Source organism: Scheffersomyces coipomensis (assembly GCF_036884675.1).
Source record: "Scheffersomyces coipomensis strain NRRL Y-17651 chromosome Unknown DFJ63scaffold_4, whole genome shotgun sequence".
Lineage (NCBI taxonomy): Eukaryota > Fungi > Ascomycota > Pichiomycetes > Serinales > Debaryomycetaceae > Scheffersomyces > Scheffersomyces coipomensis.
Window position 1 is genome coordinate 1,977,200 of NW_027042895.1, and position 13,439 is coordinate 1,990,638.

The following is a 13,439-nucleotide window of genomic DNA, read 5'->3' on the forward strand; positions in this document are numbered from 1 at the left end:
CAGTAAATTCTGATTGTACTTCCAATCAAAGCCAGAAAAACATAAATCCCATTTCGTTACGGTTAATTGAAAGTGAACTGGCCGGGTAACTTTATATATACAGGACGTGCCATTTCCCCCCTCCGACCGTGTTACCCGCCCGCATTTAGATCACATGACTGATTTGTTTTCTCATTTTGAACCAACCAACCTCAAACTGACAGTCAAAAAATTTACTGCCAATTCAGAAATGGATGGTGTATGATAGGTATTTAAACTGTAATAGCATCATCTAATCTATCATAAATCCATATCACAATGAATGCTCCAGATAGATTTGAGTTATTCATTTTACCTGATGGGGTTGAAAAGTAAGTATTTCCATCAAACTTTGATTGATTAATCTGATTGACAATCGTTTTGGTTGACAAATCAAAAAAAGACCAACCAATCGGTTGGTTACATTATTTGATTAATCAATAAATCAATAAGTATATGGATTAGAACTAACAATCAATCTAGGATAAAAATCATCCCAGATACTAAGGTCCCCAACGCAGCTATTGTTAAAATTGAAAGAGAAGATCATACTTTAGCTAATTTATTAAGAGCTCAATTATTAAAAGATAATAAAGTCTTATTCGCAGCTTATAAAGTTGAACATCCATTATTTGCCAATTTCGTATTAAGAGTTCAAACTGAAGATGATTATAGTCCAAAGAAAGCTTTAATGAGAGCTTGTTCTGCTATCATTAGTGAATTAGATGAAATTAAAGATAAATTCAGAAAAGAATGGCAAATTCAAAGTTTGGCTGTTGAAGATGAATATTAATTCATCCATCCTTCAAACTTAAATCACATCAAATCAATACATTCAGTTCATCTCATTCATAATGTCCCTTAAAATCATTATATTGTATTATAGTATATATCACTTTCATCAGTGTGTGTTTAATGGTATCCGTTTTCCCTTTTTTTAGACTTTTTATAATTTTTTTTCATGATGTTTTTTTTAGAACAAAAAAACTCCTTCTTACTACTACCAATTATGTATAATAGTATACTTCTTGTATTATAGATCAAACCCTCATACACTCCTCTCTCTCTGTGTGTGTATGTGTGTGTGTTAATTACTAACCTTAATAAAAGTTGAAAATTAAAAAATAATTAATAAATTTACGGTGCGGGAGGAAAGCGTAGATAAATAATGTACATTTATAACAATTATGAAAAGGGGGTAATAATAATAATAATACTAAAGAGAATAAGAATAAGAAATGATAAGAATAAAGGATAAGGAGGTCTTTTTTTAAAATGGGAAGTAAAAACGATAAAAATAGATTGAAATGATAATGATAAATCATAAATGACAATATGAAAAAGAGAAGAGATAAGTTCATGAATATTCTTTCTATTATGGTGGTTGTATTATTTTAATTCAAAATCAAATCAAATCTCTTCTGGAGTTAAAATAAAATGCAAGATATTTAAAGTATAATGCTGGTATGAGTTGAATAAGATGGATGCATAGTTACTAATTAAATAAAAAATGTTATTATTAGATTATTATTTTCATACATCATCTTTAAGTGCCTTCTTTTTAATGGCTTCTTTAATAATTGAAATCTTTTCTAAACAATCAGGTACTTCAATAGTTGGGAAATTACCTTCTTTTAAAATTAATATTAATGGATGAGTTTGAGTAACTCTATTTGGTGAAATATGAGTTATTGCTAATCCTGACTTTGATACACAAATCTTATGATGATCTTTAAAATTAAATTGGAAATTACCATTGGTCATTTCAAACATTATAAATTCTGATGTTCTAGTATAACGTCTTAAAAATACTGTTTCTTTTCTTTCTTCATTTTCACTAACTTTTGAAAGATTACTATTCATATATTTTGCAAAAAAATCAACAATTTCTAATTGTCTTTTAGCTTGTGATGGTGGATGACTTGTTGAATTTTCAATACATGACCAACCTTCATTTTCATGATAAATTAATTCTAAAAATCTATCAGAATTATGAAGTTTTAAAAATGTATTATCATCATTAAATAATACTCCAATATCATCATTATTTAATTGATATGAAAATCCATATTTATTTGAATAATCAACCCATTTACTTATAAGAGTTGGATTTTCACATCTTGGTAATTCTAAAGTATCAATTGATTCATGAACTGAATATTCTAATCTTCTCATATTTTGATAAGTTTCAAAACAAATTTGATTAAGATGTTTTATAGAAGTTGAATAAAGACTATTAAAATTAACTTTTCTTGGTTTACCTAATTGATTTGGATCAACTTCTTGATATTTATTTTTAGTATCATTTGGTGATAATGATTGTGGTAACATTGATTTTGGTTGTTCAGAATGTAAATCAGATCTTAAAATTTCAACTGGATTTTTATTCTTTGGAGTATAAATTCCAGCATTTGCTTTTGTGTTAGTGAAATTGACAGCTGATTCTTGTTTTGGAATATTTTGAAGTCCAATTGGAGTAGTATGTAAACTTAATTCATGAGTTTTATCAGGGAAAGGACCTTTAAACCATTCATAATTTAAAATATCATTTATGGTTGGTCTATTTAAAGGATTTAAACTTAATAAATCTTTAATTAAATCTTTAGCTGAATCACTTATAACTTTATCTTCTGGGAAATAATATTCAGTCTTTTTAATTCTTTCATAAATAACTTGAACATCTTTAGCTTGAAATGGAGGTTTACCAATTAATAAAGCATACATCATAATACCAATAGCCCAAATATCAACTTCAAAACTATGACCAGTATTTTTACCACCTAAAACTTCAGGTGCAATATAATTTGGAGTACCACAAATAGTATATTTTCTTGAATCAGTTGAAGGTAAAACTGAAGCTAGACCAAAATCACCAATTTTAAGATTCATTTCTGGATCAAAAAAGATATTACCTAATTTTAAATCTCTATGAATAACTCTTCTTGAATGTAAATATTTAATAGCTCCAACAATTTGAACCATAAAGAATCTAACTTCAGGTTCAGAAATTCTTTTTCTAGTTTTTAATAATTCCATTAATGATTGATTTGGACAAATCTCTAATAATATATAAACATTAATATCATCTTCAAAACAATCTATAAAATTAACAATATTAGCATGTTTTAAAGATTTATGAATTTTAATTTCAGATAATAATTTAGTCTTTGTCTTTTCATTTTTAATAGAAGCTTTGGCAACTGTTTTAGCAGCATAAATTTGACCTGAATCATCTTTCATTTGGAAACATCTTGCAAATCCACCTTCACCAAGGAAATTTCCACGGCGGTAATCTCTACCAGTTCTAGTTCTAACGATAGATGGAGGAGTTTTACATAATGCTGATAATTTTTCCTTTTTCTTCTTTGGTTTAGCGGCTTCTGCACCTTGTTGATGTTGTGATGGTTGTTGTTGTTGTTGATGAGGTTGGGGTACATCTTTTGTACGTCTGATGGGTTTTATGGGGGTTATATTATTGGCCCTTACATTCAATTGATCATTGTTTAAAGGTTGTAAAGGTTGAGTACGCACACTGGACATGACTATGATGATGATAAGATACTATGAAGGGAAGGAACTATGATGTAGTTGGAAGAAGAAAGCAGTTGTAAGTTGAAATTTTTTTGAAATCTTAAACTTAAATCGTCGGCTAAATTCAATTTTTCTGTATACCAAAAATTAGCAGCTTCTCGAAATTTTTCGTTTTGAGGGTGATAATGATGAGCTATTCTAACTGCTTCAATACCAGCTTGATCTTCTAATTTAATGGCCAATTAGTACAAGAGAAGAGAAGGATGTCAAGAAGTCAAAGCAAAATCAAAAAGTAAACTATATTGATTTGAATAGACCAGAACTTACAACATATATAAAGATTTTACCAACTCAGCTTAACTCAGACAAAGATCAATATTTTCAAAATTACTGTTTTGGGATCAGTCTGTGTTTTTTTCATCAGTTTATGACTAGACATCCTCTATGAAAACTATTTAGTGTATGTAAACTATTATGGAAAATGTCTTATTTATTTATTATTGTTTTTAATTTGCCTAATTGGGATGATTCCTAAACAAAAAGCAACAACAAATGTCGCACAACTAAAAATGTCTTTCTTCTTTATTTGGGTGCTAAACGGATAAATGTCGCATATCTTCAAGTCACGTGAATTTCATTAAAAAAAGAAATTCTGTTATATGCAGGTGAGTATTTTCAATTTGACCTAATTGGGATAAATGTCAATTTTTCAATTATAGATAATCAGTTCTCTCCCCTTCAGTTATATGTCTTTGATTTACAAATGCTTCTAATTATTGACGTAAAAAGATTAGTTGTTACATATTTTTGTTTATGGTTGGTCAGTTTTAAGTAACAATTTCACTTATTTATCGTCATCATCTTATGAAACATATATTATTCACAACTAAATTACCTAATTGGGAATTGTTATTATTTGGATATTTCAATTACCTTACCCTTTACTTGTTTGATTTGAAAATTGGTCTTGGATCAGGTCCAGGAACTCTTATCAACCCTGATCCTATCAATCCCTCCTTTCATATTTAATTACTAAATTAATTGACTTAATTATTAATAGTACAGAATTTATATAAGACTTATGATCTATATATAATACAAATGATAAAAGTACTCCTATAGTACTTCATTCTAATTCAAATATCCTTTACAACCAGGAGCTCCACAAAGACATCTAATACGTTCAGCATCATTGGTCTCTCTCTCAAACTTATAATCATAAGTTAATTCTTCATTAGCTTCAATATCTCTTAATGCATAAATAACAATTCTTTTACTACCTTCAACCTTAATAATCTTGGCTGTACAACTTGGACTACAACAATGATTAATGAATCGAGCAATTCCTCCCTTTTTAGTGGCATCTATAACGGTATTCTCATCAATTCTAAATAAATATGACGATCCAATCCCTGTCTTTAAATAACTCTTTTCTCTATTCTCGGCAACTTGTTGTCTAATACTCTCCCCAACATATTCAATAATCATTTCTTTAGCTGCAATCGGTTCCAAAGCATATAATCCCCAATTATGAATAGCAGATCTTGCAAAAGAAACTGGCTTCTTTCTCTTGGTTAACGCATTCAAACTTAACACTTCTGTTTCGTTACCTAATTGAGCAGTGATATCAGCAGCAAATCTTCTATTATTGGCACGATTCACACGAGAACTTTGAATGGCATTATTATTGTTGTTATTGGCTGAACTGTTGTTGTTGTTATTATTATTATTGTTATTAGTGTTAGCATTTCCACCATTAGTATTCACATTATTGTTGACATTACCATTATTAACATTATCGCTATTTTTATTAGTATTGTTATTATTGTTGTTATTATTAAAATCATCATCATAATCATCTTCATGAAGAATGGTCTTTAATGGTTGATTCAATTTTCTACGATGAGGTAAATATTCAGCCTTATCTTCATCAGCAATCTTTTTAAATCCTTCACTCTTGAAACTACCACTCTTAGATTCAAATTTAGAATCTAATTTTTCAATATCAATCTCTCCCAATACTTCATTAGAAGATCTCTTTAAATCTTGTTCCTTCCAAGCCCAATAATCAATGTTATTAAAAGAGAAATTATTGCTCTTCTCATCAACATCGGCTAATACTTCCTTGGCATATTTTAAATCTTCATCATCTTTGATAAATTGCTGTAAAACTTCTAAATCAAATGGTTCTTTAGATGAATATGGATATTCTTCATAAACTGTAACTGGACCAACTTCTGTTGGATGGTATTTGAATTCAACATTGGTATAATCTTCTTCTTGAGTAATGTCCATTTTTTCGTCTTTAACTTCATCCTTGACATCCACTTCCACTTCTTCTTTAACCTCTTGTAATGATACTTCTTCCTCCTCTTCGTCTTCTTCTTCTGACGATGATGAATCATAAAATGCTAATGCAGCAGTCTTGGCTTTCTTCTTTGTACCTTCTTCGTTATCATCACTAATGACAGTATCCTCTGTTAAACTTCTTTCTCTCTTCAAACTACGAGCAACTGGAGTTAAAGATCTACTTAAATCATCTTCAATTTCATCTTCATCATCTGAATCATGATCGAAATTAAGAGCATGTTGCATAGGAATTAAACTATTCTTCTTACCTGGTTTGGATTGTGATAATCTTCTTCCACCACCTTCTTCTTTCTTCTTGAAAGATGGAAGTGATTGATGGTGTTGTTGAGATTGTTGTTCTGTTCTCTTTTTAGTTAATAATGTAAGAGCATCCTTTTTCAATTGGGAATTTAAATTGATTGGCTCTGGAATAACTTTCTTAGATTGAAGTTCTTTAGATTTTAATTCTTCCATTAGTTTTGGATATTTATCATGATTTAATAAATCTAAAATAGCAGGAGCTATAATTCTTTCTCGAATATCCTTGGATAAAAAACTTTGGAACTCTTTAACTAACATATTGGTAGCTTCATCTATAACATCATTTTGTTTAGTAGCAGATTCAAAGAAATCCTCGTCGTCGGATTCATTCTTATTAATATCATAACCTTCAGGAACAGAAAGTTCCATAAACAAATTATATTCAAAATATTTTCTACCATCTTCATTAACGAAACATCTTTCACATTCCTTCAATGAATTAAATACAATATAAAAACCTGTTCTATCAGATAAAACTCTGGTCCAATCATATTTGCTAAGCACTCGTTTAATATCCAGTGATGAAACCTTTTTAGTTGACACAAACTTATCAGGAATTAAAATATAAGGTCTATCTTTAACGTATTTCTTTAAGTCTTTAGGTAAGAAGATGCCTTCAACGACTCTATGATGATGACGAATGGAAAGGGTGGTTGTGGAAGGCTTGAATTTGGTGATTGATAATGATTCAGCGGCACTTTTTGCATTTGTTGACTTGTTTGAATCACTTGCCGCCATTTCAGCAGCAGCGGCAGCATCAGCTTTCTCTTTCTCTTTCTTAGCTTGTTCTTCTTTTTTCTTTAATAATTCTGCTTTCTTAAGCATCTCTTGTTGTTCATTTTGACGTTTGATTCTTTCTTCTCTTCCTAATTTTATTTTTAATGATTTTAATTTATCACTGGCAGTCTTCACTCTTTTATTTAATAAAGTTCCATCATGATCATTCAATCCAATGTTTAAACTTTCACCATCAATCTTAATACGATCAGTGGCAACTTTTTTGATGAGCGTTTTAGCCAAACGCTGAGATTTTTCAGGATTACCTTGAAATTTAAATGTAGCAACTCCTAAAGGAACTGCGAATTCAGGATCATTTATGAATTTAACTTCTTTTATAGGGTCTCCAAACCCTTTGATAAAATTTGAAAGATAGACTTCAGTAATAGATGATGGTAAATCCCATACTACTAATTCAGTTTGTGGGGCTGGACCTAAAGAATCTTTATCAAATATAAATTTAGGTTGAGGTAAATGTTTATAAGGGAATTTTTTGGATTTCTTATTTGGTTTTTGGAAATATTGGACAATGTTGGATAATCTTGGATCATTCAATTCATTATCATTAACTGATTCACCATTAAATCTTGTCTTCTTCGAACGCGTTTTCTTTTCTTCCTTTGTAGTTAAGGATTTATCAAATTCAGGATCATATATCACTTTATAATTCTTTCTTGGATCAGAATCACTATGAAATTTGATTTTACGAGTGAAATCAACATGATGCAGTAATCTAGCAAAGTCCGAATCCTTATCATTCTTACCAGTCTTTGGATCTGAGCCTCTACTGACATCAGCATTGACACTTTCAGCTCGACTAGAATTAGGCAAAGGTGAATTGACTTCAGAATTTAATCCTTTTGGTCCTGTTGGAGGTTTCGAGATTGGAGTAGTTGATTCAGATTCAACCAGTGAATTTGACGGCACATATCGATTATCATTGTTAGATTGATAATGATGATGGCTTCTACTACCACCACCATTCTGATATCCACTTCCTCCATTGCTACCACCATACTGGTAATCTGATCCATTCCCTTGTCTATTATAACCACCTCGTTTATACGTATCTCGATACCCATTGTTGTATCCCCGATACCCATAGTTATTATTGTATGACATGATGATGATAGATAGATATGACAGATAATATTTTTGAGGGGGATAGCCTGAAACTGAATACAACGAGCTAACTTCCTCTAAATAATCCTAATCTGGTATCTTCTAGTCTATATATACACTTAACCAGTGATTCCTTTGTACGAACCCCCCGTTATATATCAAGATCAAGTTATGGTTGTAAATAATCCTGTTGCACGTATCTTCTGAGGATTTTTAGAAGCGTTAAAAAAAATAAAAATATTCAAAATAGTCTCACACGCACAAAACTGAAAAAAAATTGGAGTGGTCGTGTGGTGATACCAAATATCAGAAGGAAGTATAACTACAAAGGGGATGATAGTGTATAAGATTGATTCGTTGAATTAAAGTAAGTAATTGTTTTACAAATAATAATAATAATAAGAATAGTTATTTAAAATAGGATACGGAGAATTAGAATTAACATTAATTTTTTAAACTATAGTGAGTGAAACAAGGGGAAAATGGGTAGAGATTTCTAAGCTCTAATCTTTTCTTCAGTGATTTCAGCTTCTTGGACAAAGGCTTTGATGTTTTCTTCACCAAATCTTTCCATTAATTTACCAGCATTAAACACATCAACTTCGGTAGATTTGAATTTTCTGGCTTTGATACCTTCTTCGAATAATAAATCCAATTCAGCAAAGGTTCTACCTTTAGTTTCTGGTAAATCAAAGTAACACCAGATAGCAGCAGTAATGGAGAATCCAGCCCAGAAGAAACCAGTCTTAGCTTTCCAATTCCATTGAGTTGGGTTTAACATATATGGAGTAACAATACCAACAATAATGTTAGAAACATTATATAAGTTTCTAGCAAGCATAACAGTCTTGGTTCTTAATCTTGAATTTGGAATTTCGGCCACAATACAGTAACACATTGGACCAACAGTTAAATCATAAACAAAGGTATAGATTAAAAGTAATGAACCAACACCCCATTTGGCACTAGTTGAAGAAGAACAACCTAAACCACCAACAATGATTAACACAATGGATTGGAAACATAAACCAAAGAAATACATATTAAATCTACCAACTTTTTTAGAAACAAACCATGAACCAACAGTACCGATAATACCAATGATATATTGAATAATGGAGAAAGTAAATGACATACTAGTAGATAAACCAGCTTGAATGTAGAAATAAGTTGAATAACCCATTAAGGTTGAACCAGTACAAGATTGGAACATCCAAGTGAAAGCAGCAATTCTAGTTCTTCTAAAATTGGAACCTCTGAAACAATCACGGAAAGTAATACCAGTTGAAACAGCTTCTTCTTCTTTAACAGTCATTTGGATCTTTTTTAACATAGCAGTAGCTAAAACTTCTTTATCAGGTAAATGAGAATTTTCAGTCAATAATCTTTTAAGAGATTGTTTTGCTTCAGCATCTCTACCCTTTTTAACTAAATACCATGGAGATTCAGGAGCAAAGAAAACACCAATGAAGATTGGAATTGGCCAAATCCATTGAATAGCAAATGGAATACGATAAGCATTTGGACTTTTTGAACCAGTCATAGCTTTCAAAATACCTGAAGAAAGTAATTGCCCAAACACCCAACAAAGATTAACATATGTCGTTAAATAAACACGCAAGGTTGTCGGAGCCACTTCCGAAGCATAAGTAACAGTTAAAGTTTGATAACTACCCCAATTAATACCTAATAAGACATAAGCTAATAATAAAACTTCTCTATTTGGAGAAAAGAATTGAAGGAAAATTAAAGCAACAGAAGTAGCCAAAGCACTCATCATAGTTTTTCTATAACCAATAACATCAGCAACATAACCAGCAATAGCAAGACCAACGATACAACCACAATTATAACCCATATTAAGACCAGTTTGCCATCTTGCAGGAACTTGATATTCACCTAATTCAGGGTAATAATTACCGAACTTTTTATTAAAAGCAGGGAAACCAAAGAAAGAATTTAATAAATTTGTGTCATAACCTTCCATAATTAAAGCAGAAGAAAGAATAAGAGACCACATGACAGCTTTTGGGAAAGTTTTAATACCTTCTCTTAATTTCATAGTTTTTTCTTTATGATCATTATCTTTAGCTTCATTTGACATATCTAAAAATTTAGAAACATAATCATCAACAGCATAAGAATTAAGTGATGAAGAATCAGTACCTTTCTTACCTAAAGGTTCGATCTGAACCTTTTCATTAGGATTCTTTACGTCTTCAACGTATTGAGCCGACATTTTTAAGTTTTTGCTAAGTTTAGTTTATATCTATATCAATATACCTGATATTATTATGGATACAATACAGATCTATGATTTGTAATAAGTCTCTCGCTAAGATACAAGAGAGATATGGAAAACAATAAGACTTGATTTATAAAAAAAATCCAAACTGATAAGATTTGATGATGAACAAAGGAAATATTTCGAGGTTTATATAATGATATTGAAACAAGGAAGGAAAGAATGAATCTTAAAAAAAAAAGTACGAATTATACGGGTATCAGATATTAAACCTGGTATTTGGAAAATGAAATGAGGAGGTATATGGAGTAAAACAATTTAGGCAATAATTAAAAAGAAAAAAAACGTACTCCATATTATTATTCTGCAATATTTTTTAAGTTTAATTAAGAAGAGTACCTTATAGTAGACCCAACTGCATCATACATCATAGTTGACATTATAAATGGAGTCTACAACCACGTCTGGAAATGTGTTAAATGGCTCTTAAAAAACGACACTATATGCTGAAAAAAAAATAGTTAAAAATAAAACAACATTAAAAAAAAAAAAAAAAAGAAATTAAAAAATTTTGACCCCGCGTTTAAGCTTAAAAAATAATTTTGATTTTGGATTTTAAGCACAAAATTTAAATCTTTGCGTATTTTTGAACAAAGAGCAGTTCTCCACTATGATGAGTGATAGAAGATGGGGATCAAAAATAACAGGAACAGATAGATCTTTTAAGGTGTTCGAGAGATTGAGATGGGGGAGAGACAGAGATTTACCCCAAAGATAAGGAGAAAAAGGCAACCTTCAAAATAAAAAAGAAACTAATCATGGATATCTGACTTGAGTTGTTTCATTCTACGTTGCTTCAGATCAGCCTAAATTAGGAAAACTCCAGCGCAAGCAACAAAATTGAATCTACATCTAAAAAGTTATTTAACAATCATTCTTGTAATGTAATGTAATAATAATATTTCTTAACTTGTTGTTGTGGTTGTTGCCCACTTTGGTTTGTGATTGTTTCGTCTGTCCTTCTCCAGAACACCCACATTATGAGTGCATCCCCCTCATTTAGTCATTCTGCGCTAAGTTTTAGGGAAAGCAAAGAATTTATTTTTGTCAGTAAAAATCAAAACTTGAATTTTGCGAGGTTCCGCCGCATTATTTCAAAAGAGGGGCGGAAAATTATGCAAAATATGAAATTTATGTACAAAATGGAAACAACCACATAAAAATATTTTTAAGTTTTGAAGTGTAATAATTATAGTTTTAAGGATTGAATGGGGCGGTTATTCTAGGTGGTTTTTAATCATACCAGATGCATGTAGAGTATAATAGAATAGAGAAGAGAAGAATTTTTAAATTTGGGTGAGTCGACGTTTATACTAGCCTCAACCAGTGTAATTTGGTGGGTTAAGCGATAACGGAGGAATTAATCGATACGGCGATGGAAAGTTGAGGTGAACTTTTTCAATTAGAAATAGATCTACTGTTTGAATATCTCTAAGTTTGTGAGAGGTTACGAAAACTTGAGTTGGTTAAGCTATGGTATAGAAATTTGATTTACCCCAATCCTGGAGCTGTTTGGTGTATAGAATAGCCTCGTTTAGAAGCCTCGTTACGGAGGAATATAACAAGAAATTCTCATGGCATGTTTGTAGTTACTAAAGTAACACGACAAATAAAATAGAATGTATTATCCAAAATTAAAGGATATGACGGAAAGATAAGTGAAGTGAACAAATGTCAACATAATTAGACAGATAGATATATTCATTCTTACTTTCTTTCTTTCTTTATTCCCCCAACAGGAACTAAAATCCAATCGATGATCGAAAGAAAGAAATAAAAACTGTTTCTTTGATCTTTAAATTTTAACTTTAAAGTTTTTAATTATTCCAGAGGGACAAAACCTATTTGTAACGAAATATATTAATACTTAGTTTTATTAGCAATGTTAGGCGATATCTAAATAGTTTGAATAACCAACCTAGTAAGTAAATAGACATCTAATTAAACGAAACACTATAGTATAATAACGATATAATTAGACATCAAACCGTATATCACACCATCATATCGAGGCATTTGTTATGAACAAGAATATGAAAAACTGAAACTCATACTACGGCAACGCTTCTTTACATTTTCGAGTAAATATTATTTTTTGCAATTTGTCAAGTGGGGTAGAGTAAACCATAATGTATTAATATTATTATTTTTGGGTTATGGGGCTTCTTGCTGTTAAAAAAGTGACCTGTCCCACTGTATACTCGTCTTTAATTGCTATATAATTTTTTAATTTCTATTTCTTTTATTGATGGATGAGGGTCAACAAATTTGTTGAATTGTTGTCGTCGAGATAACTAAAGTTTCTTTTTTTGATTTCCTTTGTCCTTTATTTGGAGTTGGGTTGTCAAAATTAATTTAATCGATGGGGGTAGATAATATTACCCATACTCCTTTTTGTAATTCGAAATAAACTTTTCATCATTAAGTGGTAAATTTTTCCGAATGTAGAAATTGGGTTTAAACTTTACACAAATATGATAGTTATTGCGAGGCTATATTTCCGAATTCTTTGCGAAGACCCTCCTCCAACTTTGCGAACTAGATTAATGACAACGAAAAGGAATTTAGTGACAATAGTGGCTGATATGTGATTTCCCATTGTCCTCTGTTGTCCTCGAAGATTTGCTCTTAATGCCCTAAATCTTTTAAACTTTGCGATATTGCGGTACGTCTATACCCGCCAAAAATATACTGTCCCACTTCTGTATGTCATCCATCCCATTGCACGGTATTTTTTGATTTAACTTGTTTTGGTCTTGTCTCGTCTGTCGTCTTGCTTGTATCAATTAGGCTTAGAATACATACACTTTTGTATCTTCCCGACGTATACGTCTACTTGTCTTTGAAGTTACGGTATGAGTTAAAAATAACCGTACCTGTTGCTGCACCCCAATTTAAGCAATTTTCCTCGAACCTCTTCCTACTCCACAAATCGGAAATTTTCATGGAAAGATGAGTTTTTCGATTTTCCTTCAGTTTATACCTTTATTTCAAATTTCTAGTTTCGGACTAATAA

General features: G+C 30.8%; 4 protein-coding genes across 4 annotated transcripts; 1 reads left to right on the forward strand and 3 right to left on the reverse strand. All coding sequences in view use genetic code 12, as the record gives it.

Annotated features, from left to right (window-relative positions):
* Positions 1-297: 297 nt before the first annotated feature.
* Positions 298-811, forward strand: RPB11 (DNA-directed RNA polymerase II core subunit; the record flags this gene model as incomplete). Its single annotated transcript, XM_064908325.1, has 2 exons — positions 298-350; positions 502-811. 2 exons carry the CDS (start codon positions 298-300, stop codon positions 809-811), a joined length of 363 nt encoding a protein of 120 aa, XP_064762176.1.
* A 740-nt stretch (positions 812-1,551) lies between these two features.
* On the reverse strand, positions 1,552-3,558 carry CDC5 (polo kinase; the record flags this gene model as incomplete). Its single annotated transcript, XM_064905041.1, has 2 exons — positions 1,552-3,404; positions 3,465-3,558. The coding sequence occupies 2 exons, from the start codon at positions 3,556-3,558 to the stop codon at positions 1,552-1,554; spliced, it is 1,947 nt and encodes a 648-aa protein (XP_064762177.1).
* Positions 3,559-4,680: 1,122 nt separating this feature from the next.
* On the reverse strand, positions 4,681-8,118 carry SET1 (histone methyltransferase; the record flags this gene model as incomplete). Its single annotated transcript, XM_064906267.1, has 1 exon — positions 4,681-8,118. The coding sequence occupies one exon, from the start codon at positions 8,116-8,118 to the stop codon at positions 4,681-4,683; it is 3,438 nt and encodes a 1,145-aa protein (XP_064762178.1).
* A 496-nt stretch (positions 8,119-8,614) lies between these two features.
* On the reverse strand, positions 8,615-10,357 carry MAL31 (maltose permease; the record flags this gene model as incomplete). Its single annotated transcript, XM_064907490.1, has 1 exon — positions 8,615-10,357. One exon carries the CDS (start codon positions 10,355-10,357, stop codon positions 8,615-8,617), a length of 1,743 nt encoding a protein of 580 aa, XP_064762179.1.
* Between the last annotated feature and the right edge of the window lie 3,082 nt (positions 10,358-13,439).